The sequence below is a fragment of the Podarcis pityusensis genome (assembly GCF_964106645.2).
Source record: "Podarcis pityusensis genome assembly, chromosome: 1".
Lineage (NCBI taxonomy): Eukaryota > Metazoa > Chordata > Lepidosauria > Squamata > Lacertidae > Podarcis > Podarcis pityusensis.
In genome coordinates, this window is record NC_138028.1 from 23093516 (window position 1) to 23121289 (window position 27774).

Here is a 27774-nt window from a genome sequence, read left to right on the forward strand (position 1 = left end):
AAGCCTGAGGTTCCATCACTCAATAGCAAAGTGCACACACTCTTGGGGGGAAGCACATGGTTCCAAGTTCAAATCCTGGCATCTCCAGTTAGAGCAGGGGTGAAGGGCCTGTGGTTGCCCAGTTGGCTTTGAACTGAAGTTCCCACCGTTGCTGACTGTTGGTCATACTGGCTGGGGCTGATGGGAGTTGGTGTGCAGCAGTATCTGGCAGGCTGCATGTTCCCCACTGTTGAGTTAAAGGTATGGGAAAGCTACCTGAGACCTTAGAGAACAACTGCCAGTTGATGCACTAGATGCTAGATGCAAAAGTACAAGACAGCTTCATAATGCCCAAGAGATGCTTAGATGCCGGGAATGGGGAGAGGTTGGCTTTTAAAAAAGGGAAAAAAGGTCACGCCTTTTTATTCAATTTATTCAATAATTCAGTTTAGACAGAGAGAACCTTTTCTTTTTTAAACATGAAGTTTGAATGTTCTGAATGTGCTGTCCTGCCAGAAGCAGGGTGTGATATATCAGACAGTTTTAGTAGCCTATTGTTCATAAAGCTTTTGCAATCATAAAATCCTTTAGACGTTAACCTAAAATGGTAACGGAGAGAGGGAGGAAACAGTGGTGCCTGGGGAAATACTAATTTGTGCATAAGTGTCTTTTCTTTCTTTCTGTCTCTGAGCTCAGTTAAGCCTAATTTTGACCACATCCCTTCCTGTTGCAGATTCTGTAACATGATGAAACAACCTGTTTCATGTGAGCTTTGTGCTTGGCTTGAAACACAGCCACGTTTCAGAAGAGTTTAATCTCAGCAGAATATGTGGACTTGTGATCTTCTTGCCTTGCAGAAAGGTGTAATGTTGTCTTCACTCTCTTAATTCAGTTATCACCAAGCGTCACGTCAGTGTAAACGTTCACAGGTTCGCAGCTCTCCAGAAATACTAAGTTAGTCAGATGTGAAACATGTTTTTAGAGCAGTGACTGTCAGAGCACCTCAGCAGAGCTGGTTTTGCTTTTCCTTGTAGTGGAGTTTTCCGGGGCCAGTGTTGGCAGTGTGCCCAGTTGTGCCTCAGGATCAGTGAAATTAAAACCTTACTCCCGAAGGGTTGCATCTGTTCAACAAGAAACCAGAACTGTGGCTTTTGTGTACATCCAGCCTAACCTTGCTGCAAAGGTGGTCACAGCTACTGCCTATGACTTTTGCCTTTCATGTCAAGACATTTAGATTCTGCACAGCAGTTACTGCTTTGCTAGTAAATCAGAGGAGGCCTTTTCTCCTCTGCTTCCCACCAACTCCTAAATTGTTTTTTATTGCGTCAGAGAAAGAAATGAATCTGAGTTTCTAGTGCAGACTCATCAGTTTTTCAGGCCTGGTGTAAAACTGTCTTTTAAAGTGTTTGGCTCAATACCTTTTAGTGCTTACTGATTTCAGATTTGACAGCATATTTTTTGACTGACTGAGATAATGTAGGTTATTTTGGCATGTGAGCACTCCCTTTGCTTCCTGCTTTGAGCATCAGTGCAGTAAGGTGCCAATCCCCTTCTGTTAAATAGTCTGAATGCTTCTGGGTTTTTCTTGCCAATTTTATGTGAAATTACATCTGCAATTGGACACTGCATTTCACTGGTGAAATGTTTTACCTAGGTGCCATCTTGGAAGGTGGGCTTCGACTCTGTATTTCTCTGATTGCAGCTCACTTCAGGTTGCAGCCAGACTGTGTTTGCAGAAACTGGAAACAGAGAAGGCAGTATTATTATTTCTGCTATTGCTGATTTACTTAAGAGCTGGAGTGAATGGGTCTTGGTTGGAAATGGATGCAAATACTGCCTCGTGCATTTTTATTTTTATTTTTATCACTGCTTCCCTATTTGTAAAAAGGCAGTGACATGAATATTATCTTGTTCATTCATTCAAGGCTGAGTGGTGGAAATTGATTCTCATTTTACCATTGTGGGTGGAATAGAACTAAAAATGACCTTTTTTTGCACCATTTGCTGAGTTCTGCATTTGCACATATACTTTTAACTGATCCAACGCCAATCTAAAAAAAATGATTTAAAAAAATATTATTATCAAAGATCCAAGTTTAGAGAGTGTGTGTGTGTCATTTTCTTCTTTTAAGTGCAATAATCTTATCCTCACTTTCCTGAAAGGAAGCCTTGTTGAATTCAGTGGGGCTCATTTCTGAGTACACATGTATAAGATTGTGCTGCATTTTGTTTCATGTAGGATGCAGTATAAGGATGCGGGTGGCGCTGTGGGTTAAACCACAGAGCCTAGGGCTTGCCGATCAGAAGGTCGGCAGTTCGAATCCCTGTGACAGGGTGAGCTCCCGTTGCTTGGTCCCTGATCCTGCCCACCTAGCAGTTCGAAAGCACAAAGTGCAAGTAGATAAATAGGTACCGCTCCAGCGGAAAAGTAAACAGCATTTCCGTGCGCTGCTCTGGTTCACCAGAAGCGGCTTAGTCATGCTGGCCACATGACCTGGAAGATGTACGCCGGCTCCCTCGGCCAGTAAAGTGAGATGAGTGCTGCAACCCAAGAGTCGTCTGGGACTGGGGTCCCTTTACCTTTACCTTTTGGATGCAATATGGTACTATTATACATTTAAAAGAAGCTCAGTAGGTAGGTAAGTCTGCTAAATTTCGTTCTTGGAGAGTGTGTGTGTATATCAGAACTGCAACTTGGTGGTTAGACAGCTGGGCAACCTCCCTGAAGATGCTGTGTGTCTGACTGATGGACCTCTTTCCATGTAGAACACACAGCTTTAAAAGATTAACTAATCCATTGGGATAGAGAATGCAAGGATGGCTAGTCAAATGAGTTTCTTGTGTATGCTCCAGGGACTGATTAAACTTCAGTAGCTCTCATGACCTTAAAAGGCTTCGGATAGACTTTTTCTCTCTCTTTCTCTCTCTCTCTCTCTCTCTCTCTCTCTCTCCATAATGCCATAGCCAATTTAAATTACTGCTATGAAGTGTGCACACACACTCTACCCACGCCTTGCAAGTTGAGACATAATTGAATATCTTTATCTCGTACAGCATTTTTAGGGAACTATCTTTAGATCTTATAGAGCGAATGCATGGGTGGGCAGAAGGGAGATGTAGATTTCTGGGTGATTTTCGGTAGATTGCAGGGCCGTCCCTGGAGGGGGGCAGCTGCCCCCCCCCCCAGTCAAGTCAATAAATAAAAATACTTAACTGACTAATTGCATCACAGATAACTCGGTTCTGTGCCCCACCCCCTCACATAATGCCTGCTCCTCTAATAAATCCTGGCTATGCTCATGTGGAGAGCTCAGGACAAATCATATTGTATGGGACTCTCCTTTGCTTTCCTCTCCCCTCTGCCTCTGCTGTGCTCCACCTCTTTATGTTGGTGATAGTGGCAGACTCTGGGTGAAATAGTGGCAGCTACACTCTCTAAGACCACTTATAAAATCTGAAGGTAGAGTCGAGTCCCAGGAGCTCCTATGACTGGGTAAGGGTGGCTGGAAGGAGACAGGTGCTCAGATATGGGGAAGTTATTCTTCCTCCTGAAACACCAGGATTCATATGAAAGCAATTGAATCACCAGCAAATTCATTTAGTTTAATTAAAAGTTTATTGGCACAAACACATACAGATTGAACACAATAAAAATAAGGGTAAAGGGACCCCTGACTGTTAGGTCCAGTCGCGGACGACTCTGGGGTTGTGGCGCTCATCTCGCTTTATCGGCTGAGGGAGCTGGCGTACAGCTTCCGGGTCACATGGCCAGCATGACTAAGCCGCTTCTGGCGAACCAGAGCAGCGCATGGAAACGCCGTTTACCTTCCCGCTGGAGCAGTACCTACCGTATTTTTCGCACCATTGGACGCACCGGACCATAGGACGCACCAGATCATAGGAGGGGGAGAACAGGGAAAAAAATTTTTTTCTTGTTCTCTCCCTCTAAAACAAGGTGCGTTCAAGGTACCTAATTTTTTTTTGGGGGGGGGAAATAAAGAAAAAGAAATTCCCTCCCCAGGCACGGGGCAGGCGCGGGGGAAGCCCGAGCTTCCCCCGACCCTAGCCCCCAGAACAGCCTGCTATCCGCAAGCCTAGGGACCCGAGCCGGTCTCCCCAGGCTTGTGGAGAGGTGCGCGAAGCCCGGGCGCGCTCTTCAGTGTGCACCAGGCTTCGGAATGCAGGCAGCTCCGTGCCACCCTCCCGAGCCCCGCGCGGCTTCGCGCCGGGACCGGGAGGGTGGCGCGGAGCTGCAGGAAGCCCTGGAGCACAGGCAGCTCCGCGCCACCCTCCGGAGCCCTGTGCAGCTTCGCGCCGGGATCGGGAGGGTGGCGCGGAGCTGCAAGAAGCCCTGGGGCGCAGGCAGCTCCGCGCCACCCTCCGGAGCCCCGCGCGGCTTCGCGCCGGGACCGGGAGGGTGGCGCGGAGCTGCAGGAAGCCCTGGGGCGCAGGCAGCTCCGCGCCACCCTCCGGAGCCCCGCGCGGCTTCGCGCCGGGACCGGGAGGGTGGCGCGGAGCTGCAGGAAGCCCTGGGGCGCAGGCAGCTCCGCGCCACCCTCCGGAGCCCCGCGCGGCTTCGCGCCGGGACCGGGAGGGTGGCGCGGAGCTGCAGGAAGCCCTGGGGCGCAGGCAGCTCCGCGCCACCCTCCGGAGCCCCGCGCGGCTTCGCGCCGGGACCGGGAGGGTGGCGCGGAGCTGCAGGAAGCCCTGGGGCGCAGGCAGCTCCGCGCCACCCTCCGGAGCCCCGCGCGGCTTCGCGCCGGGACCGGGAGGGTGGCGCGGAGCTGCAGGAAGCCCTGGGGCGCAGGCAGCTCCGCGCCACCCTCCGGAGCCCCGCGCGGCTTCGCGCCGGGACCGGGAGGGTGGCGCGGAGCTGCAGGAAGCCCTGGGGCGCAGGCAGCTCCGCGCCACCCTCCGGAGCCCCGCGCGGCTTCGCGCCGGGACCGGGAGGGTGGCGCGGAGCTGCAGGAAGCCCTGGGGCGCAGGCAGCTCCGCGCCACCCTCCGGAGCCCCGCGCGGCTTCGCGCCGGGACCGGGAGGGTGGCGCGGAGCTGCAGGAAGCCCTGGGGCGCAGGCAGCTCCGCGCCACCCTCCGGAGCCCCGCGCGGCTTCGCGCGGGGGTCTGGAGGGTGGCGCGGAGCTGCAAGAAGCCCTGGAGCGCAGGCAGCTCCGCGCCACCCTCCGGAGCCCCGCGCAGCTTCGCGCCGGGATCGGGAGGGTGGCGCGGAGCTGCAGGAAGCCCTGGGGCGCAGGCAGTTCCGCGCCACCCTCCGGAGCCCCGCGCGGGGGTCTGGAGGGTGGCGTGGAGGTGCAAGAAGCCCTGGAGCTCAGGCAGCTCCGCGCTACCCTCCGGAGCCCCGCGCGGCTTCGCGCCGGGATCCGGAGGGTGGCGCGGAGCTGCAGGAAGCCCGGGAAAGCCTGCATTCGCTCCATAGGACGCACACACATTTCCCCTTCATTTTTGGAGGGGAAAAAGTGCGTCCTATAGAGCGAAAAATACGGTATTTATCTACTTGCACTTTGACGTGCTTTGGAACTGCTAGGTTGGCAGGAGCTGGGACCGAGCAACGGGAGCTCACCCCGTCACGGGGATTCGAACCGCCAACCTTCTGATTGGCAAGCCCTAGGCTCTGTGGTTTAGACCACAGCGCCACCCACGTCCTTCCACAGTGCCACCTGTGTGAGAGAAGAAAAGCAAAACACAGATACAGAGGAGGCTTAAAAAAAAACAACAACCCAAGAAACTACTGAAAATAAAGTGCAGCATTCAGTTGTTGCCTAGGAGAAGAAAAGGTCGGTCAATTGAGTTCTCAATAAAACCTCTCCACATACTTGTCTGTAGAGCAGGGGGTTTAGTGGGCTGTCCAACTGAGTTAGCATAGGAGAGAAATTTGTCAGCAAATTTGGAACAAAGAAAAGCAAGTTACTCTTCACACAATGGATTGTCACAAGGTGTGCTGCTGGGCCAGCCGCTTGGATGGCTTTGAAAGCATTCAGATAAAGTAATAGGAGGTTGGTATAGCCAGTGACTGCTGTTTATAAGCACAGAAAGTACTTCCTCTGGACAAAGAGACAAGGGTGGCCTCCTGGCATCCTAGCCTTGGGATTGCTAGAGGGTGTACTGTTGTCACCACTTATCCCTGTTCTATGGGGCCTGCATGGCTATTACTGTCCTAATCAGAAACATGTTTTGCTCATGCTGGATAACAGATATTAAGCTAAATTCCCAAATGGCTTTGTCAACTTTTGAGAAAACATTTGCATGGTCCCTCCACCCAGTGAATGGAATTTGACATTTGTATGTGCTGTGGGAAGGGGAATGCAATAACCACTGTGAATACCTGATACAGTCTCCTCTGCTTTTAAATGGAGGGCTAGATAACTTGGGTCTCCAGCTGCTTTTGGATTGCAGTTCCCATCATCCCTGACTACAGTTCTTGCAAGCTAGGGATGGTGGGAGTTGTCGTTCAAAAACAGCTGGAGACCCAGGTTTGGGAAACACTGGGTTAGAACAATGTTGTCAGACTCTGCAACGCCCAACACACCTGACTGTTGACTATGCTGGCAAGGGATGATGGGAGCTGGAGTCCAACAGCCTCTGGAGTTGATTTAAAGTACAGTGGTACCTCAGGTTAAGATCTTAATTCGTTCCGGAGGTCCGTTCTTAACCTGAAACTGTTCTTAACCTGAGATACCACTTTAGCTAATGGGGCCTCCCGCTGTCGCCGCGCGATTTCTGTTCTCATCCTGAAGCAAAGTTCTTAACCCGAGGTACTATTTCTGGGTTAGCGGAATCTGTAACCTGAAGCGTCTGTAACCTGAGGTACCACTGTATTCTGGACATCTTGCTGGGAGCAAACACGGTGTGGCTGTCTCTCCACCATTGTCTGCTTTGTGCGCTTTCCAGAGGTACTTGTCTGGATGGCGTTCGGAGAGAGTGTCGTAGACCTTTGGTCTGACAAAGCAGTTCATCCGTTTTCGTATTATGGTCTTGCCATGCATAGTCATCCAACTGAGACCAAGGTGAAGGACAGCCGGCAAATTGATGCCTGTAAGACAATCTACTTCTATCCCTCCTGTGTTTCATAGGCATGTCTGTTTTGCCAGTATCTGCACTTAATATTTTATTAACCGCTTCCCAGGTGGTAAGCTGGAGAACCATACCTTAGCCATTGTTCCAGGGGCAGGGGCTTGTTATACAAGGAGAGTTCAACAAGTTATATTGCTTGTCTTTCATTGTCCCCTGTATCATAGCCTCCTTACTGATCTCACTGGGCGGCCAGTAAAATATTTGTGAACCCAAAACTAATGATTAGATGGTCAGTTCTCAGTGAACACTACTGAAAATTACCAGAAGACTCTTAAAACATGGACGGCCATTCTTGCATTCCCTCCTCACCACTCCCTGTGTACATTTCGTATGGCAGAGTGGCCATGGAAACACTTTCAAGGAGTTTCACATAACAACAGTTGTGTGCTGAGTTCTTTTATTCCTAGCTAGAGAAAGCAATAACCATATACGCCCCACATAATAAGGACAGCTGTAGAGAAATGACTAAACTGTATAGGCTCTAAATAGTGCTGAAACCAGGATGTGGTGAGATCAGCAGCTGCCCATCACCAGAAGATAGGTGCATGCTTTCAGCTGCTCATCATGAGTGCAAGTTGCAAGCCAGATCTCGAACACAGGAGCAGGTCAGGAAACTATTGTCCAAGTTAGGGCAGCAGCTGGGACACTCTCACAAACTGAGTGCATAATACTGGCCAAATTATTTTGGGAACAGAGACAGATTTCCCAGAGTGGGATTTTCTATCGGGGGGGGGGGGGGAGGCATTAATAAATTGAAATCCATCTCCTGCCCTTTATTTATAAATATTTATATCTTCTTCTCTGGCGATCACTTGTAGCTGAGTAAGGTTGTCTTCCATAAACATGGCATGATGCTGGTTTATAGCAGTATTTTTTATTGATTGCCAAAATCAGATTGCCCCACTTTGCCCAATGGCTCAAAGGATTCACTCTTGTGCTTTGCACAGTATGGCTTAGCTGTTGTTAAGTCCCCATAAATGTGCAATAAAATGCTTAATAAACTCACCTGCTCCCAGAATAATAAATAATAATAAATAATAATAAATAACTATAATAAATAATAATAAATAACTAAATAAAAATGGGTGCAATAATAAGCTAATAAGAACTTGAAAATATTGAAACAGGCATCTGTGTTAAATGCTCTGGAATTTCTGATGCAATAGAATAGAATTGTGCTCATGAGATGCTCCTGCCAGCAGAAGTGGGGAACTGGCTTTCACTGATATCACCTTCCCCCTTAGTCCCTTGAAAATCTGTTCCAGAGCATTGGAGGACTGTTCAGCACAGCGTGAAAGGTGGTTCAAGGTACTGTAGGGGAAAGGGAGGATCAACAAATAAATGCTACTAAAGGCTGTTCCAGTGGGGGAACTTCCGCTGGATCCCAGTTCCTTCTGAAAATGGAAGGAGCCATTTTGTTCACAAATGGTTGGTTGGAATCCCAGACATACATCTTTTGAACTGTTTGTTCCCTGGAGGTTCATTGGAAGCTTCTCAGCAGGGTTCCTCACCATAAAGATAAGAAAGAGTGGACAACTCTGCCCACCACACCTGCTATTTCCCCCCTGGCTTGTGCAGCCGCCGCAGAGTGTTTTGTTTTAGAACCCACTGTCAGCTCATCTACGAGGCATTGATGGGAGCGAATTGGTTTTTCTACTGCCTACCACTACTGAGCGTGTCTCCTATTTATATTATTTATATAATATAATATCCTGCATCTCAAACACAACTGTTTTTGAGTCGAGTAAAATGCTCCCTGGAATTCTCCCTTAATGTATCAGAGTTTCTTAGCAGGTGAGTCAATGAGGAAAAGGTTCCCCGAAATAGAGAATAGCATTTTCCGGCTTTTGAAAGCTTACCCAAGCCTCTGTTAGAAGCTCTTTGAACAAAAACAATTTCCGCACCTATTTGGCATTTCAGTTAATCTTGGCATTTTTAGCATAAAGGTTAGACATGAGCTTGTTTTTCCATCATGTTCTTTCCAGTACACTACACTACACTGTGATTATAATTGCAAGCAATAGAAAACTGGCCTTCGGAAGTCGTTTATCTTTCATGGCTGTAGTACAAGCAGTGGCAGGTGCCAAATATCCTAAATCAGTGTGTTTTCTTTTACTTTCTGTTGACTCAGGACAGTGAGCTAACAGGTACTGGCTCTGTTGAATAGCCAGAAGAGCCTGTTGATAGGCATATAAAACAATGTGGAAATGTGAACAAATCTGTGAAACCTCTGCTTGTTCAGTTCCCCACCCCCAACTTTGATTTATTTATTATAGGCATTTGCAACCTGCTCTTTATCCAAAGCTCCCCGGACAGAGAAGCTCCCATGCCCCAAATTTATTATATAAACAAAGACAACTACAACCCACAGTCCCTTTCAACTCCCAGAATTCCAAAAGTGCACCTGGACCTGACAGGCTTCTAACCCAGACAGGCTTCTGGATTAGGTCATGTTTGATGCTGAGAGCTCAGTTGGCAGGCTGTCTGAGAGTTAAATGATTGAGTTCATATATTCTAAAATTAAAGGAAAGGTGAACAAAAGAAGTTTGGGCCCACAGGGCACATGGCTGTGATGTGAATTTGCCAGAGTGTGGTGTTCACACACTAGGCCTCCTGGTACAATTTGCTTTCCTTTTGTTTTTAAAACTTACTCATCTCCCATATATCAGTTTCCAAACTTTTTTCCCTACAGACCACCTAATGGGTTTTCCACCTGTTGGAGCAATTGTAATGTCTTTGCACTTCAACCCTGGCTTTAGATGTGATGGGGAAAACCCACATTTGAAGAGAATGGTCTGCTGCTGTCATGTAGTTTGGGAATTACCCGTGTCTGGCTTCATCATGGGCAGGGAAGAGATGTTATTTATTTATTAATACATTTATTTATTTGGTTTTTCAGCTTAAAATTTTATAATCACATATACAACATACAACATAAAAACAAGATTCCAAAGAATCTCCTGGACTTCCCTCCTCCCCTTTCGTGGGTCCTATTGTTAGTCATTTCCTCCTGTATCTTTTATAATAATCCAAGTCTTTTACACCTCCGTTATGTCCAAAATTCACCATTAAACTACAAGTATTCCAATCCTACTAACGATTTTAGCTGTTCACAATGGTTTTTAAGATAATTTATAAATTCCCCCCATTCCTTATTAAAATTTTGGTCTTCCTGATTTCTGATACTTCCAGTCATTTTTGCCATTTCAGCATAATCCATCAACTTAATGGGCAGGGGAAGAGATTTAGCCCCCACCTCAAAGTAGCCCTTTACTTCCCTGCCAGTGAATAGCTGGCAGGGGAGTAAAACCTCCACTGTGGGTGGAAGCAAATCTTGCCCATCGCCCCTGGAAATGGGGAAGCCAACCCGCTCCCAACACAGTAGATTTGGGAGTAAACGCTGTTCCTTCTCCTTTCCCCCTTTCGAACATTTCCAGTGTAGGAGGGGTGTGTTGGTTTTTCCTAAGCTTTCCCAGCTTGGTGGGCTATTGATAGTGAGGAAAACATTTATCCTCTCTCAGGCGATGCAGGTCCGTGCTTGGTTTGGGGGAAGATGAGCGCCTCCGGTTTGGAAAGGAGACCTTGTGCCCCTTGTGCCATCCATGGCAACTGCTTTCCCCTCCTCTTCCTCCCCTTCCCCATTCAACCTTGATGGTTCATCTTGCTACAAGTGAATACAGTCATACCTCGGGTTGCGAAGGTGATCCGTGCGGGAGGCATGTTCGCAACCCGCATGCGCATGGTGTGATTTGGCACTTCTGCACATGCATGTGATGCCATTTTGTGTTTCTGTGCATGTGCAAGCACCAAAACCTGGAAGTAACCCGTTCCAGTACTTCCGGGTTCAACACAGCCCACAACCCGAAAACGCGCAACCCGAGGTACAACTGTAAAGCCCAAAGTACTATATAGACAAACCTGAGTGAAAGGGGAAGTGGTCTGATGAAATGCTGCGCTGCGGAGTCTTAATTCTGCTGCTCCAAGGCCAAACTTTGCCTTTTGTGATGGAGCCAGTTTAACAGCCGCCAGTCTTGACAACCTAGAACCAAAAGCCTTTGGGTTCTAATCATTCCCAGACATCTTTGAAAGCCTCAAGCTTTTGCTTTTTGCCATTGCCTGTTTTATTTTAAATATTATTAGTCACCAGATCTCTGGCTTGTGGATGAATTGGATTGAGCTCCTTGTAAGGAGAGCTTTCCCTGTTTTGTTTGTGAGCTGCACAGCTGGCCCTCTTGTGCCCTGTTTTCATGCTGGGGCAAGAGGCAGATTTCACCAGTTGGTAGATCAGTCCTGGTGGCTGCACCAGCAGTTTCCTCTCAGTCATGGAAATCGCCTCTGAGGAAGGCTGGGACTGTGTGAGGATGGGGAATTTGTTTAAAAACCAGTTCTGAATTTAAAATTTCAGCCATGTGCACCTGATTTGATAAGACTTGGTGAGTAGCTTGGGGTAAAAAACTAAACAAGTGTAAAATGATCACATTGTTACAACAGCTCTTACACAGCTGAGGTTTAAATACCGTGAAACAATCTGTTTTCCTTTAAGGTAAAAAAGGCTGAGAAATACTCAGGGTTAGGCTGCCAATGTGCTTGCCTTTGTGAAAGACTTCATTTGTCTGTTTCTTTATTATATAACCGCTACTGCTGTTTAATTTTTGCACATAAAACATATAGCAAGCTAGGTGCTTTTCAAATAAGACAGTTTCTGACTAGTCTATGCATACAGTAGAAAGAATATTGAAGGGGTTGACTTGTATCTGGAAGCCGCCCAGAGTGACTGGGGTATAAATAATAACCTCATTATCATCATCACCATTATCACTTCAGTCTGTAGATGAGCAAGTCCCTTTTTTTTCTGCCTGTTAAGTGGGGAAACAAGTACAATGGTGATATGTCATAGCTGGCTCGCTCTTTCTTTCTTTCTTTCTTTCTTTCTTTCTTTCTTTTTTGGTTTAATTTTTTTTAAAAAAAACTGCAGTTCTTTACTTGGTAGAACATAGAAAAACAGCCTTCCTATTTGCATTCTGAAGTGATACTGTTTACAGTACAACAGTACAGTGGTACCTCGGGTTACATATGCTTCAGGTTACATATGCTTCAGGTTACAGACTCTGCTAACCCAGAAATAGTACCTCGGGTTAAGAACTTTGCTTCAGGATGAGAACAGAAATCGTGCTCTGGCAGCGCGGTGGCAGCAGGAGGCCCCATTAGCTAAAGTGGTGCTTCGGGTTAAGAACAGTTTCATCTTAAGAACAGACCTCCGGAACGAATTAAGTACTTAACCCGAGGTACCACTGTACAGCACTGTATAGTCTAGTCTATTACCCCATTACCTTGAGAAGCATGGTATAAAAGTCATTATACATGTTAAGTAGAATGAGATGTTCGTATTTTGGACCACAAACTTTAATTCTTCAAGTAGTAGTTTTAATTTTGAAATATTGTCTATAGGACTCCCTATATGTAGTGAAACTAGCACAATTCTCATTCTCTCTCTCTCTCTCTCTCTCTCTCTCTCTCTCTCTGTGTGTGTGTGTGTAAAGGCTAGGTTAACACTTTTTGCCTGCAAACTTAGTTCTCCAGCCATCTATTCTGAAATCTCAACTTTGCACCTTCAGCCTGAAATAGACCACTTCTGAATCCTAGCACCTCATTCTATCTAACTTGTGGAATGACCTTGTGATTACGAAGGTCAAAGAGGTTATGGAATTTACAATGGGTTTGGATATTTCGGGAAGTAGCAAAGGAGCAAATAAAGGGCAATTGAGGGACATAGCAAAGATACTGTTTAAACAACAAAGTAATTACCGAATTCCTTTGGATTTCCTAAAATCCCAGCCTTCCTCTTTCAGAGATCCGCGACCCACAAACCAGCGTGTCAACAAGCATGTCAACAATGATGTCAACCTACGGATTCAAAACCTCACCATCTTGGTCAGAAACATCAAGACCTATTATCAGGTATATCTTATGTACTTTTTGTGCCTGGTATGCTGAAGAGACACTTGCCACAGGAAATAAAAGAGGAAGTGGTCTGTGATGAAATGTTTTCAGTTAATGCTCTGATCCTTGCAGCAAATTAGGTGTGGGTGCATTTAAATGGGAAGAGTATTTTAGCTCTACATGACCACACATTCCCTTTTCCACCTCCTGGAATGGTATTGGGTGGTTTGTGTAAATTGTTGGACAATAGACCTGGCTGCAAACTTGTTGAAAGAAGCTACCTTCAAACTATGTTTTTAAATGTGCATTGCCAATTTCCCAGAAACCCTTGACCTTAGTAGGCTTGCCAAAGAATTCCATAGTTCAACATCCATCACTGATCAATAAGTAGTAATTTCCTCTGACATTCTTCTTCATTAATTTACTCTTCTGTGACTTGTATCCAGCTTGAAATGCCTGCAAAATGTATACATGGTCAATACAAAAAAATCCATTAACAGGAACCATGTGTGGCTGTATGAAGGATTTTGGTTTGTGTACTTGGACTGTTGGTCTGCTTGAGTAATACATTTAAAAAGAATGTCACCCCATAGCTCACATTTTAAGAGGACTTCCAATTTCTGTTTTGCAATAATACTTTGACACAGTGGATATCAGACACACCAACCTCGGCCCCCTGAATATTTGTTTTAAGGGAGCCAGGCCCCCTCAAATTAAGGCAGCCCTGAGCGTGTCACAGGTTCAGTGGCCAGCTCCTCCAGAGCCCTCGGCCTCCTCTGTCGTGCACAGTTCGTCACACAAGCACGACACGCGCTGGGCCCTCTCAGTCTTGGGGCAACCTGACACCTCTGATGAATATCATCCAAAAACTTGATGGAAACCAAATATCAAGTCTAAAATAGAATATACAGTAGTATTTTTCTCTAGATGAATGTGACCATCAAATATTAAGCGTCTCATGGTGATTACTATTCTGTACCACCATATCATAGTCAGGCCAGTGTACAATGAAAAGACATGAAATACAATTAAAACCAATGCAAATAAATTTCAAACTGTCTACCGAAAAAAGAAAAAAGCTAAATTAATAGGTTAAAGATGTAGGTGGAAGAATTCAGTAGTTAATGCTGCACAGAAAAACGATTGAATAAATTATTTTTAAAAAGTCAGGAAAGGCAATCAAACCTGCAAACAGTGGGATTTTCAAAAACAAAATTTGTGGTATCTGTGATATGTTGGAAGGGTTAACTTCTGAGTCTCCTCAGCTATAATGCTTGAATGTGCCATCAATGCAATAATTAGAGCAGCTTCCCTTGTGAAGTGCTCCCATTGTGTAGTGTCTGGGAACTAGCTTTCATTGTTCACCCTCAGTTTGCATATGTTGCAAATGTTCCCATAGAGCAGCAGAGGTTGATCAGTCCATGCTTCTCTTGCAGAGTCCCTGTTGTGTATAAATTAATTCTGACTACTCAGTTGCGTACTGCTAGAAAGGTCAGGCATGTTTCATTGTTTCTAATGAATTAGGAAAACACACAAGCAGATGCGTGGGTTGCATGCATTCTGGATCATGCATGCTTTGTAGTCCTCAAGATATGTAGAAAAACAGAGTTTACCTGTGGGGCTTTGTGTGTGTGCTGATGTCCGATTTCATCATGCAGTAGATGAACTATGCAGTAGAAGAGCATGTGGTTCCATCAGGATGGCTATTTTTGCAATCCAGATTACAGTGAAAGTAATGTACTTTACATATGCCAATATTTCTGTCCAGTGCAGAAGCTCTGACTTTCACTCCAAGGTCATTATAGAACTTGGCATGTAGAAATCATGTCTGAGAAGTATTAAAAGAAATAATAACACCATATAGAGGTGCCCTAAGATTTTGCCAGTTAATCACTGGCCATCCTGCTATTACATTCCTGCTTTTCAGACAGATGCTTCTCTAAAACACACAGAGTCAGAGGGCTTGGAAGTTGGTGGAGGAGAGAGAAATAACTCGAAATCAGGCAGCTAACCTGTTCCAGCATCCTACCAGCAGTTCCAGGCTGCTGAATGTATTTTTATGCCCTCATAAATCTAGTTGCTATTATTGTAATGTGAATAGTAAAAATCTGCATTTCATAATGTAGGAAGGCTGGTAGCAAGACAGAGTGTGTTTTTGTTTCTTTTTATCCTGTGTCTCCAAATGTCTAATTACGTGGCTTCTTTGTCTTGCTGCTGCTTTTGTCTCTGGAATAGGTTGTGTTCTCTTTCAGAGTGCAAAAAGGGCACTATTAGAACAAGTGTGTTGTTTTTGTTTTTGTTTTTTAAAGTAGAGCAGCTTTTGAAAAACTCCCATGTAGGTTTAGGAAGACCCAGAAAAGACTTTACATTTCGTAACCAATTTCCAGCAGGCCGAACCTAATTTTGTGCCGTATGTAAAACCAGTTGTGCCGTCTGATAGTTATCAGAGTAATTCATTTTTAAATAAAAGCTTTGGGTGCGCTACATTTTAAGCAGTATCTCCTAATAGCAGGAGGTAAGCTGGGTTAGCAAGGGAAAATAAATGTGATTGATTTAAATTGCAGCCTGGAAACGGGGGGGGGGGGGGGGGGAGGTTCCTGAGAAACAATAGAAGTGAGATTTGCTGCTTCCGCAAGGGAAGTGTGAACTTCAGAATGCCACATTTTTAATTATGGTTTTCCTTTGTCCAGTTCTTTGCTGAACAGCTATATCTTTGTAGGATTGTGTCTTGGGATAAACAAATGTGGCATGTTTAACTTTGTTATTCTTTGGCAGGTGAAACTGCATAGTAGTCACTTTTTTAAAATCCCCCGTTATATTATAATCCTTCAGCTTGGGCTTCTTAAGAGAGCAGGACCAGTAAACCTTTGATCCATCCCCATCTGCCTGAAAATCAGATATGAATACATTCCATAATGTATGTGTTTTGACATTTCCTGTGTTTTGCTTTTTTGGTTCTGAAAGAGAGCGCAGCCTTGAAGCCACACTGCCAATTAAAGCATGTTTGGCTCTGTCCCTGGCCTCTGAAGAATTTATGGCTGTAGCAAAATTCTGATCTGAAAATCCATGTGACGACATCTTTGCCATACTTTGGGTGGTAGCGTTTATTATTTGTACAAGAGCTGCAGCACTCACAACAGTACCTCTGTTTGTTTACTTGCAAGGTCTCTTGCCCAGCCTTCACTATAAGGGCTTGGGGCAGGTTAGAAAGCAAAAATAATGTATGATGATAAAAGCAAATAAAACATTTGCAATTATGAAACAAACAAACCCATTCCAGATGGAAGAGAACAGCACAAATTCAGCAAAAGAGGATGGTCCCACAGGGAAAAAAACCCCAACCCATGCCTTAACTGTCAAGTGAGACACAGGCAATTGTAGTATTGCAAGCCATGTTGAGTGTTAGGTAAGACAAGTGTGGCCTTCCAACAAAACGTTGTAGTGTGGAGTGTTCATGTTTAGGGTGCCAGCCAGCTTGCCGTTCCCCTTTGCAGGGAACTCTGTTCCATCCCTCTCCGCAACAGGCTCGCTCGGCATCAGTCTGTCCCCAAATCGGTGCCCTCCAGTGGTTAGAGAAGATGGGAGTTGTAGTCCAGCAAGGGACGGAAACAATATAAGGAAAGGAGAAACAAGGTGTTTATTTGTGTGACTTCCTGACACAAATTTGTTGTACTCAGGGTGAAGGATAGACTCATGTGCCTAAATGTGTTCCTTATTGCTAATCAGGTGTTCCATCAACTTCGTTTGATGATCAGCTCCATCAAAACCAATAAACCAGGGAAACCACTCTGGCTGTTTACTGCAAAGCTGTGAGCACTAAAGCATAAGGAGATATAGATACATGTGCACTGGTGGTGAAGCAGAAAAATGCATCCTTTTAAACCTGGGGATCCTTCTCTGTGGGTTACATTTGTTTTTTAAAAGAAATTCAAGAGAAGGAAGCGATCAAGAAGAGAAGGCAGCATTTAGGTGTGTTCACTTAATGGGAACAGTTGTCCTTCCGCTGTTTCTATAAGTATTGTCTTGTGTGCAAAGCTTATTTCAAATGTAATCTTGGTGGGGAATTGTTCTAACCAGGAATTCGTGAGAAAAGATTAGTTACGTTTTCGATTTACAATAAACATTGCACTGCCTGGCAAAAAAATTGTCATTTGCTTTCTGAGCTGTTTTCATTCTTTGGGACTGGCATGTACAAGTTTTGAAGTTGGGCAGCTGTGGCATCTATGCTATGGCACCACATGTTTCCATCGATCCCAGCTGGTATTTTTAATATGCCAGGAGGATTAGCTACTTCTGGCGGCCATGCAGGGTGTGTAGGGGCCCACAGGCTCTAGGAAGCCCACCAAACCTGGAAATAATAAATTACGCCGTGCAATAATTTTGTTGTCCATTGTTTATATGATTTAAGTTTTTCTTCTTCGTGACAAATGTTTGATGCCCGTTGTCATGTCAGTTAATATCAGGTATAAAGATGCAACTGTAATTCATATGCATTATGAAGATACATGCTTAATAGTATGTGTTTTATGGGGCTGCGTCTGAGTGCTACCCATGCTGGAGCTTGCAGAGCCTCCTTGGTGGTGGCTCCCCATTTGCAGAATGCCCTCTCTGGTGAGGTGGATCCACCTTCCTCATTATTAACATTCAGGAGGAATTGAAAAACATTCCCGTTCCCCCAGGCATTTGATGGCTGGAAGATACTGTTTGGGGCAAACTTGAAATTATTAACTGTGAGGACATGTGGTTATTTTTACTTTTTTATTTTCAGTTGTGTTGTTCTACTGCTTTGTAGCTACCCTGGGAAATTTTGGAAAGAAGGGTGGCATAGAAATGTAACAAATATATTCCCTCTTCTCATAACAATGGTTCACCTCTGATCAGAAAGTATGTACTTAAGATACTGGAATATATTCAAACTAAATTGGGTGAGGAGGGCCACAGTGTATTTTGCGCAAGGGCCGGAGTATGGCTGCCACAGCTTTTTATGCAGTTGTGTTTGAGGGCTAAAGTTGGTGTTGTGCAGCCTGAAAGCCTTACTTTCGCTATACGTTATTCTCCACTGGATCTTGAAGGGGAAATCTTTTTTCCCCCTTTTGGAACCCTCTGGCATTGAATTTATAAGGGATAAAACTAAATGTGAAATACAGATAATTTTACGATGGTCTCAAGCAGGAATCAGACACACAGTGTATGAAATGAGTGGCTTAAGCATTGTGGTTCCCTAGCAACTCTTATCTCATTTAAAAATTGCTGTTAACACTTGTGTGTACAAAGATTGCCGAAAGAGGTTTCCTAGATTTCCTGAGTTCAGACTCTCTGCTCAGAGCAGGGTAAAAAAAAAGCAACAGAAACTTACTTAACTCTTGGCATGTTTGGCAGTTACTCGTGAACCAATTTTGAGGCCCTTGTGTGGTAAAGTAGCATATGCATTTTTCTCTTTATACAGAAAAAAATATTGCCCAGGTAGTAAAATAGGTTGGTAGTCCAGGAATATAGATTTGATCACTAGTGTATAATAATAAAATATTTGAGTTACAACAATTTAAAATACAGCATCATTAACAGTTTAAAGCAAACTAACAATCTCAAAAAATAGGATGTGCCCTAAAAATGTACCTCTCGTGTGCCGAAGGCATAAAGAAATGTGTCTTCAGCGTACGAGGAAAACTACTGATTCACGAGGGTGCCAGTTGCACTCCTTTGGAGAGGGAGTTCCACAGCTTAGCAGCTGCCACACAAAATGGTGTCTCCTGAGCCGCTGCCACCTCAAGCTCCTGAGGGGGGTGGGAGTACCAAGAGGGTCACCTCTTCTGATTAACACCTAAGAGGGTCTGTAGGGAAGGGGGCAGCCCTTCAGGCATTTGTGGCCTAAGTCATTTAGGACTGTAAACACTAATGTGAGCACCTTGAACTGGGCTTAGGAATTGACTGGCAAACCCTTGTGACTGTTTTAAAAGGGAGGTTGTATGAGATCTAAATGGAACCTCAGTTAGTAAATCTGGCTGCTGAGTTTTTGAGCCAGCTGATGTTTCACAGTCTTCTTCAACAGCCTCACATAGAGGGTGTTGCAATAACGCAGTCCGGAAGTTTCCAGAGTACGGAGTACAGTGGCCGAGTCATTTCTGTCCAAAAGGAGCCGCAGGCGGCAAACCAGGCAAACCAATGCACTCCTAGCCACTGAGGTCACCTGAGCATGAAGTGACAGTGTGGAATTTAAGACTACACTACAAGGAGCGAACCTGCCCTTCCAGGTGCAACCACACTTCTTGGATGTGAGGACACCAAACACCTCTGTCTTTTCCAGATTCAGCTTCAATTTGCCTGTACTCAGAAGGATAAGGGAGACAAGGAAGTAATATCTTCTCATAGTGACATTTAAGACTGTAGTCCAGGCATAGGCAAACTCGGCCTTCCAGATCTTTTGAGACTACAATTCCCATCATCCCTGACCACTGGTCCTGTTAGCTAGGGATGATGGGAGTTGTAGTCCCAAAACATCCGGAGAGCTGAGTTTGCCTATGCCTTCTATAGTCCTATACTCACCTGCCTGGGAATAAGTCCCATTGAGCCAACCCTTTTTGGTTGACAAGCTTAGGATTGAACCTTAAATTTAACCAGGTGACTGACTGACTGAGGTGTCTGAAAGGTACCAGAGATTAACCTTGAAGCAGGATACACCTCTCTGGGGAGATGGTGCCACAGTTTTGGAGTTGGTGCAGCCTCGGTGCAGACGCTTGCAATAATACATGCTTTTATTGGCATGTTTGGTGTGGGGGTTTTCAACCGAGCACAGATATTGACTTTCGGGTTTTAAGCCATTTCACTTCTATCGCTCTTTAATCTGGCTAATATGAATTTATTCAACAGACTGATATACCTTCTGTGGAGCTGTTGCTGTCAGAATCACTGAACACGAGATATAATTGCAGCAAAGCATAGGAACGAGACAAAAACAAACAATCCTCAGCCAGCCATGGTTGAAGCTAATGTGTGCTAATGCATAAGAGATTGGCATGGTGGCATCTGGGGCTGGGTAACGTCTGCAGTTAACCATGCAGCGTCGAGACCATTTTGACATTCATTGGGTTAAAGGGAGGAAAAGGTCACTCTGGGGTTAACACTTGGCTTATTTGGAACAGCTGTGTTGTGCTAAGGCTTAAAAGGCTATGTTCCCCTGGGAACTTGGAAGAATCCATAGCTAGAAAATGGAAGCAGGTGGATCTCCTTTAGGAATCCGTTGGCTTATGGAAGCCCAACATACTCAGCGTATTTCGGATTCAACACCTCATAAAAGGACCATAAATGTTTACAATTGTTTGACCCAGCGGAAGGTTGTTCCTCTTTGTACTGCAGCATTGCTGAGTGTTGGGTGTTCCCCTCTCTCAGAGCTACAAATCCCAGAGTTCCCTGGGAAGAGAGATTGGCTGCTAAGCCACTCTTGAGAACTGGAGCTCTGTGAGGGAAAGAGGGGTCTCCTAAGAACTCTCAGCACCTTTAACAAACTACACGTCCTGGGGTTCTTGCGGGGAAGCCATGACAGTTTAAAGTGGTACGATACTGGATTAAATGTGAGGTGCAAATGGGGCCTGTGTCCTGCTCCTCTGCTTCCATTTCCAATGCTGCCACCTCCTCCTGGAAGAAAATTATTGTTGACCAGAGAGTTCCTATAATCTTTTTGATAATGAAATAATATTTGACATGCATTGATTACCATATAGAAAAGCAACACACTATATTCTAGAGATGCACTTTATACCTGCAATGTAAGCATGAATCTGGGCTGCGCTTTCTCCGTAACATTATTGGAAATGCAAGCAAACTGCTCTCGATAACAGTCAGCGTCTCTCTTGGTATATACAGTGGGCTTGCCACTTACATAATTGCACCTTTAGGTGTGTGGCCGAAAAGGAAACAAATAAATGAAGAGCAGCAGAAACTTGCCAGAGAAATACTTTTTGAGCCCTTGGTTATGCTTATCAGGCTCTGGGATGGCCGTGCTCCCAGGGCCCTCACACATCCTTCTCCAGAGCCCAGTAAGCAAGGCAGAGGGCTCAAAAAAGCAAGGCTCAGTAAGCAGAGCAGAGTCCAATAGCTTTTGGAAGGCCACATGTTCCCCGATTCTGATTTGGAGGATTTGAGGCTCCTGATAAATTCCGAAGCCCATCCTGCTTTGCAAATGTTGTTGTTGTTGTTGTTGTTTAGTCGTTTAGTCGTGTCCGACTCTTTGTGACCCCATGGACCAGAGCACGCCAGGCACTCCTGTCTTCCGCTGCCTCCCGCAGTTTGGTCAAACTCATGCTGGTAGCTTCGAGAACACTGTCCAACCATCTCGTCCTCTGTCGTCCCCTTCTCCTTGTGCCCTCCATCTTTCCCAACATCAGGGTCTTTTCCAGGGAGTCTTCTCTTCTCATGAGGTGGCCCCATAGGCATGACAAAATTCAACGTGTACTTCACTTGTCTTATGTTGCAAAGTTAGCAGTGCATCCTGACCTACACACTGAGCACCCAGTGTTTTGTCTTTTCTGGGTTCATTCCTGTTATCTGGAAGCCTGATCATGTGAGCTGTTCCTCAGTATCTTAAGCTGCCTTGACAACAAAGCAACTCGAGTGCTAAGCATTGTTGCTGAATCCTTTGCATAATTGATCGTTTATGTACTGAGTTCTTGTACTGAGTAATTCTTGTTTTTTTGCCATTGCCATTTGCTTTGGCTCTTTTGCTTGACAACCTGTTGAAGATTTCAAAAGCAACAGTATAGCCGTCACAGATGACTGGAACATTTGTTTTTAGTAGCCAATTTAAAACCATCCTCTCTGGCTTATTCCACCGGATTGGTTGAATGCATTCCTTTTTTGTTTAGTGTTGGTGAGTCACCCTGTTGCCGATGAAAAAGTATTTGCACTTCATAATTGGTTTTAGTTACTGTTGCCTACAAATGTTAAGAAACGTTGCTGATTTCTTCCTAGTCAGATTTCAAGACTGGTTTGCAGCTGGGGCATACATATTTCGGCTTCATTAACTATGAACCCCAAAATCTGGGATCCCCTCAAAACTGGTGCCAGAGTTTTGCAACTGGAAGCTGCAGATTTCCACACTGAACAAGATACATTGATTTATTCACACACCCTCCAGTGCTCCCTGGAATAAGGTTGCCATACAGCTGGAATTTCCTGGAGTATTGCAGTCAGAAGCAGTGTCCGGGTGGAAAGCTAAAAAATGTCCAGACGTATGGTGACCCATGTCGGCAGTGTCATTTTTGGCAATTTCCCTTTAAAAAAAAGCTCAGAAACGATTTTGCCCAAAATGCTCAACGTCTTTCTTCAGGTTAATGAACATGTAGACCAGAATCTTCAAATGACAATTGATAATCCGCTTTAAAGGAGGTGGTTGTGCATCCTCTCTTTAAGAGGACCTCTTTGGACCTAGAAGTGTTAAATAACTATTGCCCAGTGGTGAAGATACCCATTTTGGGCAAGGTACCTGTGAGAGTGGTGGCCACCCAGCTTCATGTAAGTTTGAAGGAAAGCTGATTATTTGGAAAATTTGGATAACTCTGAGTTTCAAAGTACGGCTCTGCTTTAGTTCTCACTGCTTCAGCTCATAACAATTTAGGGTTTGTATATCTGAAGGACCACCTCCATACCTACCAACCTTCTCAGGTGTACTTGGAGAGGACATTCTCTGTGGTAGCCCCTAAACTGTGGAACTCCTTGCCCACAGTGATGCTTCTAAGCATATTCATTGTTTTCAGCTTTCGCTGTATGCTGAAGACACACCTCTTTGGCATTTAAGGTACTGTACATTTTCGTGTGTAAGACTTGGTGTTGTTTTTTTTAATGAAAAATCATGTTTAAAATCAGGGGTCGTCTTATAGATGGGTAGTGCCTAGGGGGGACGTGGGGTTATTGGTGTCTGCGGCAAGGGGTGGTGTTGATTGGGTGTTTCTGTGGCAATTGGGCAGGCAATAGGCTGCTTCTGCCAGCGAGGGGACAGACGTTGTGATGTGCGCGACTGTTAGTGTCGGTCAGGCAGGCCAGCTCAACAACTCTGGGCAATCTCCCTGCAATTTCTTAATTTTTAGTCCCCTCAAATAGGGGACATATTATATATGGGGGCGTGTTATACACTGAAAAGTACGGTATTTTATTTTCTAGAACCCCTATCCTTTGCTGAATTTATACTGTTCTGTTCCATTTGTCATTTTTGGTTTCATTTGTTTTTATAACAAACCTAGGAACCTGCCCTGGGACCTTATGCTAAAGGGCAGGTAAGAATTTCCTATAAGCTAACTAAGTAAGAGGTGCAATGCTGTACCAATGGCAATAAAATAAATTAATGTGATGTACCACATGCCGTCTGGGACACGGGTGGCACTGTGAGTTAAGCCACAGAGCCAAGGACTTGCTGATCAGAGGGTTGGCGGTTCGAATCCCCGTGATGGGGTGAGCTCCCGTTGCTCGGTCCCTGCTCCTGCCAACCCATCAGTTCGAAAGCACGTCAAAGTGCAAGTAGATAAATAGGGAGCACTCTGGCGGGAAGGTAAACGGCATTTCCGTGGGCTGCTCTGGTTCGCCAGAAGTGGCTTAGTCATGCTGGCCACATGACCCAGAAGCTGTATGCCGGCTCCCTCGGCCAATAAAGCGAGATGAGCGCCGCAACCCCAGAGTCGGCCACGACTGGACCTAATAGTCAGGGGTCCCCTTTACCCTTTACCTTACCACATGCCGTACATTTCAATATGTGAATGCCATGTATTACATGGCTGCCATTTCCACCACTTTACATATTAGGGTAAATGATCAGATTCAAAAGAGCAGCTGTGCTGCTAGGTATAAAATATTCAGGAATGGTAGAGGAGCCAATCTTGTTTGTGTCTTCATAAGAGCTCATTAAGCCGAAAATTGTTATTTGCCACTTTATTACAGGCCCCAGAAACTGGGACGAAACCTTAACAGCAGCTTCTCACCTGTGTTTCATCTTTCAAAAACAAATCCTTTGAAAAGGCTTATTTAAAGTTGCCATCAACAAAATGTGTGGCATATGCCCTGGAGGCAAGTGGTTAGATGTATGGGTGGTAGCGTGGACCTACTTTGACTAGGCAACCTGCCTTAGCCTCATTAAGAAGAGCTTCCTCTGAGTGTCTCTGTGTTGCATATGTGCAGTGAAACATCTTCCTTGCCGTTAATGCGAGAATCATCCCCTCTGCTGTGCGCATCTCTTTCATGTGCCCTGTCATTGCCCTTCATGCTGTTTAATTCAGAACTTAGTGGCCCTTGAAATAACTCCTTCAGCTCTTGATGGACATTTTTGCTGAGGCAAAGTAGTCTGTTTGGTTGCGTTTGTTTAATGCATTGCAGTGGTAGCACGATTGTCATATTTCCTAAGCGGGCTGAGCATCAGCAGGGGCCAAGAGGTATAGAAATGAAATTAATAATATAATAGTAGCAATAATAAATCTGATTGGGGGTGGGTGGGAGGAATGGTGCCTAGACACTCTGTTGTGGTGACTATGACCTAAGTTTAAGGTGCTATTTGGTGATTATCTTATACAGTGGTACCTCGGGTTAAGAACTTAATTTGTTCTGGAGGTCCGTACTTAACCTGAAACTGTTCTTAACCTGAGGTACCACTTTAGCTAATGGGACCTCCCGCTGCTGCCGCACTGCCAGAGCACGATTTCTGTTCTCATTCTGAAGCAAAGTTCTTAACCTGAGGTACTATTTCTGGGTTAGCGGAGTCTGTAACCTGAAGCGTATGTAACCCGAGGTACCACTGTATATCTGAGTTTCTAACACTGATTCTATCTACAGTATTCAAATTGGATGTTGCTCATTAAAAACTTTTTGACAGGCTCCTGCAGGATTAGCTTTTGCAGAGGAATGAGCTAATATCTGTAGCTGTCTTGTTTCCCACCAGCCATTTCTTAGAATCAACTAGTCCATGGCATTCTTTGTGTGTGGGGGGAGAAAACTGGTTTGACCAGGTAAATTAACACCTTGGCATGGATATCCTTTCACAATGACGTAAGCAGAGTTTATTGTTGTAGTAAGAAGGGTTTTTAACAAGGCTATTCTTCTTTCAACCAGGCCTCCCTTACTTTTATAAAATTGCTTGATACGTTTGCGTATTTCGTGAGGAGTGTGGTAGCAGACTACATGAATTTTATGTTTCCTGCCATTTGACATGCTTAAACTATGCATTCTTTCTATACTTCCTGGTGTGGAAGATGGTTTTGGTTTCTGTTCCAAAGAATAGCATCGGAACTGCCTCCAAATAAGAGTTATAACTAGATGTATTGTCTTCTGTGGACTCTTCTTCATTGGAGGCTTTTAAGCAGATGTTGGTTGGCCACCTGTCATGGATGCTTTAGCTGAGATCTCTGCATTGCAGGGGGTTGGACTAGATGACCCTTGGGGTCCCTTACAACTCTACAGTTCTACGATTCTATGACAATCTGATGTTTCCCCCCTCCTTTCGTTTCCTGCGTTTGGTGCCTACCTGTCTTTCAGATGGGAGCCTAACACAAACTCCCTCCAAAACACATTAAAATCTACATTTTGTATGTGTTTTTTCTCTCAGACAATTCTATACCATTCTAAATTTCCACAAGAAAAAAGGCTTTAATGGCATTATTCAAAAGACCATGACTCTTAAAACACAAACAAACAAACAACCCTCAAAACATATATTTTTAAAAAACCGAATCAGCCAAATGAAGAAAGTTGGCAATGCTACAAGGAACCTCAAAAACTGGCTTAACCGGGAGTATTGTGTGGGTTAATCTTTTGTAAATGTTAATGATTATACGGTGCCTCTTCTGTGTTTGTGACAGACGGCAGGATAAAGAGATCTTAGCAGGTCTGTGTTGCACCTGTTAATTATTATTTTTTTTTTGCTGGTGACTTTCCTGGGCACTCCCAGGAGAAGTATTAAATATTTCATGATTTCTAAAATGTTTTAATGAAGAAAGACTGGTGAACTTTTCCTTGACAACCAAAATGTATTTTTAAAAAGCCACCCTAGTCAGAAACGTTTGGCTGATTATGGGAGATGCTTCATATCAGTAGGAGGAAAACCCCAGAGGAGGAGAAACTAAAGCTCAGCAAATGAATTAGCGTTAACAGTATTAGTTCTACACAAGATGCACAACAGATTACTTTAAATGGAGATAATTGGTGATGTAGCCTTGTCTCAGATTCTTGAGCGCTGATGATGACTAGTGATGGCATCTGAAACATCTTCCAGAGCTGGTGCCTGTGGTCAGCATAGCTGGTCACCTGTCAAGGCCAGTGCCTCAGCAAGGACCCCACTGCCAGCTTCTGGAGCCCCCTGGCTCTGCCGCCGCCTGGTCAGCTGCTCTCTCTGAATGAGTTAGTTGTGAGAGAAGCAAGGAGGAAGTGCATTATCCTTCATTCAACTTTCTTGCTAGCTGGTTATGCACACAGTAGCCAGAGGAAGAAGTTTAGTGAAAGAGTAGCAGTAACACTGGTGGGATGCGGGTGGCGTGGTGGGTTAAACCACAGAGCCTAGGACTTGCCGATCAGAAGGTTGGCGGTTCAAATCCCTGCAACGGGATGAGCTCCCGTTGCTCGGTCCCTGCTCCTGCCAACCTAGCAGTTCGAAAGCACATCAAAGTGCAAGTAGATAAATAGGTACCGCTCCGGCAGGAAGGTAAACAGCGTTTCCGTGCGCTGCTCTGGTTCGCCAGAAGCAGCTTGGTCATGCTGGCCACATGACCCAGAAGCTGTACGCCCGGCTCCCTCGGCCAATAAAGCGAGATGAGCGCCGCAACCCCAGAGTCGGTCACGAATGGACCTAATGGTCAGGGGTCCCTTTACCTTTATCTAGCAGTAACAACAGCACTCTGGAGTTTTTGTCCAAAGGCCCTCTCAAATCTGAACCCCCATTTCTCTTTTCTGTGGGTATATCATGGAGCCCTGCCCCAAAAAGCTTACAATTTATGTTGGAAGAGTTTGTTTTTGCAAACCTATACAGTATTGCTGAGAATGTATAGCGCAGCTGGGCCTCTAGCTTTCCCTCAAGGATACATGTGGGCCTTTGAGACTCTGGCAACATGTGCTGAGCAGCTGGATTTAATTTTTTAAGCTGTCTGTAATCTTAAGTGACAGGCTCTTAACACAACCACACTTTATTATCACCAGTTACTACAGAGAAACCACCACTGTGCCATTCGGGAGTGGAATCAAATAAAAATCCAGGGTAATTTAACTGGAGAGCAATATAAACATGAAGAGATACTTGCTTTAGAGTGAAAAGTTGAGGATAAATCAATAGGATTCTTTCTTTTCTTTTTTTATTTCCAGTCAGTGATTAAATTAGTAAAATATGCTGCTGGCAGTAAAAGCTTGCAAGCCTGTGCTTTCACAATTGGATTTCTCTTCGGAGAATAGCAGATATTTGATTAAATGAGCTTTAGTAATGGGACTTGGGAAAATAAAATAAAAAAGGTACCGTATTTTTCCGTGTATAAGACTAGATTTCCCCCCTAAAAAATAATGTCCAAAATTTGGGGGTGTCTTATACATGGATAGATCTTTCCCCATTTTCTTAAATCTGAGTCCCCCAAAATAGGGGGCATCTTATACATAGGGGCGTCTTATAGATGGAAAAATACGGTAAATGAAGTTTTGGATTTTTAGAAGAATGCCAGAGTAGAAATTTCAGAGTTGAGTTCCTTGGCGTACATTCTGATTTTAATTATGAAAACGTATGGCATTGACTACTTAACATCGGACTGTATCATAGT

The 27774-nt window shown here is 44.8% G+C and overlaps 1 protein-coding gene across 2 annotated transcripts in view; it reads left to right on the top strand.

Annotated features, from left to right (window-relative positions):
* CCDC88C (coiled-coil domain containing 88C) overlaps window positions 1-27774 on the top strand; it is a 107149-nt gene that overhangs the window by 4676 nt on the left and 74699 nt on the right. Inside the window, exon 3 of one of the 2 annotated variants that reach the window (XM_081003358.1) lies at window positions 12919-13027. In XM_081003358.1, the coding sequence (XP_080859484.1) occupies window positions 12919-13027 (109 nt within the window). Of the gene's footprint in view, window positions 1-12904; window positions 13028-27774 lie in introns of both variants that reach the window. The other variant, XM_081003359.1, reaches the window with a different exon arrangement.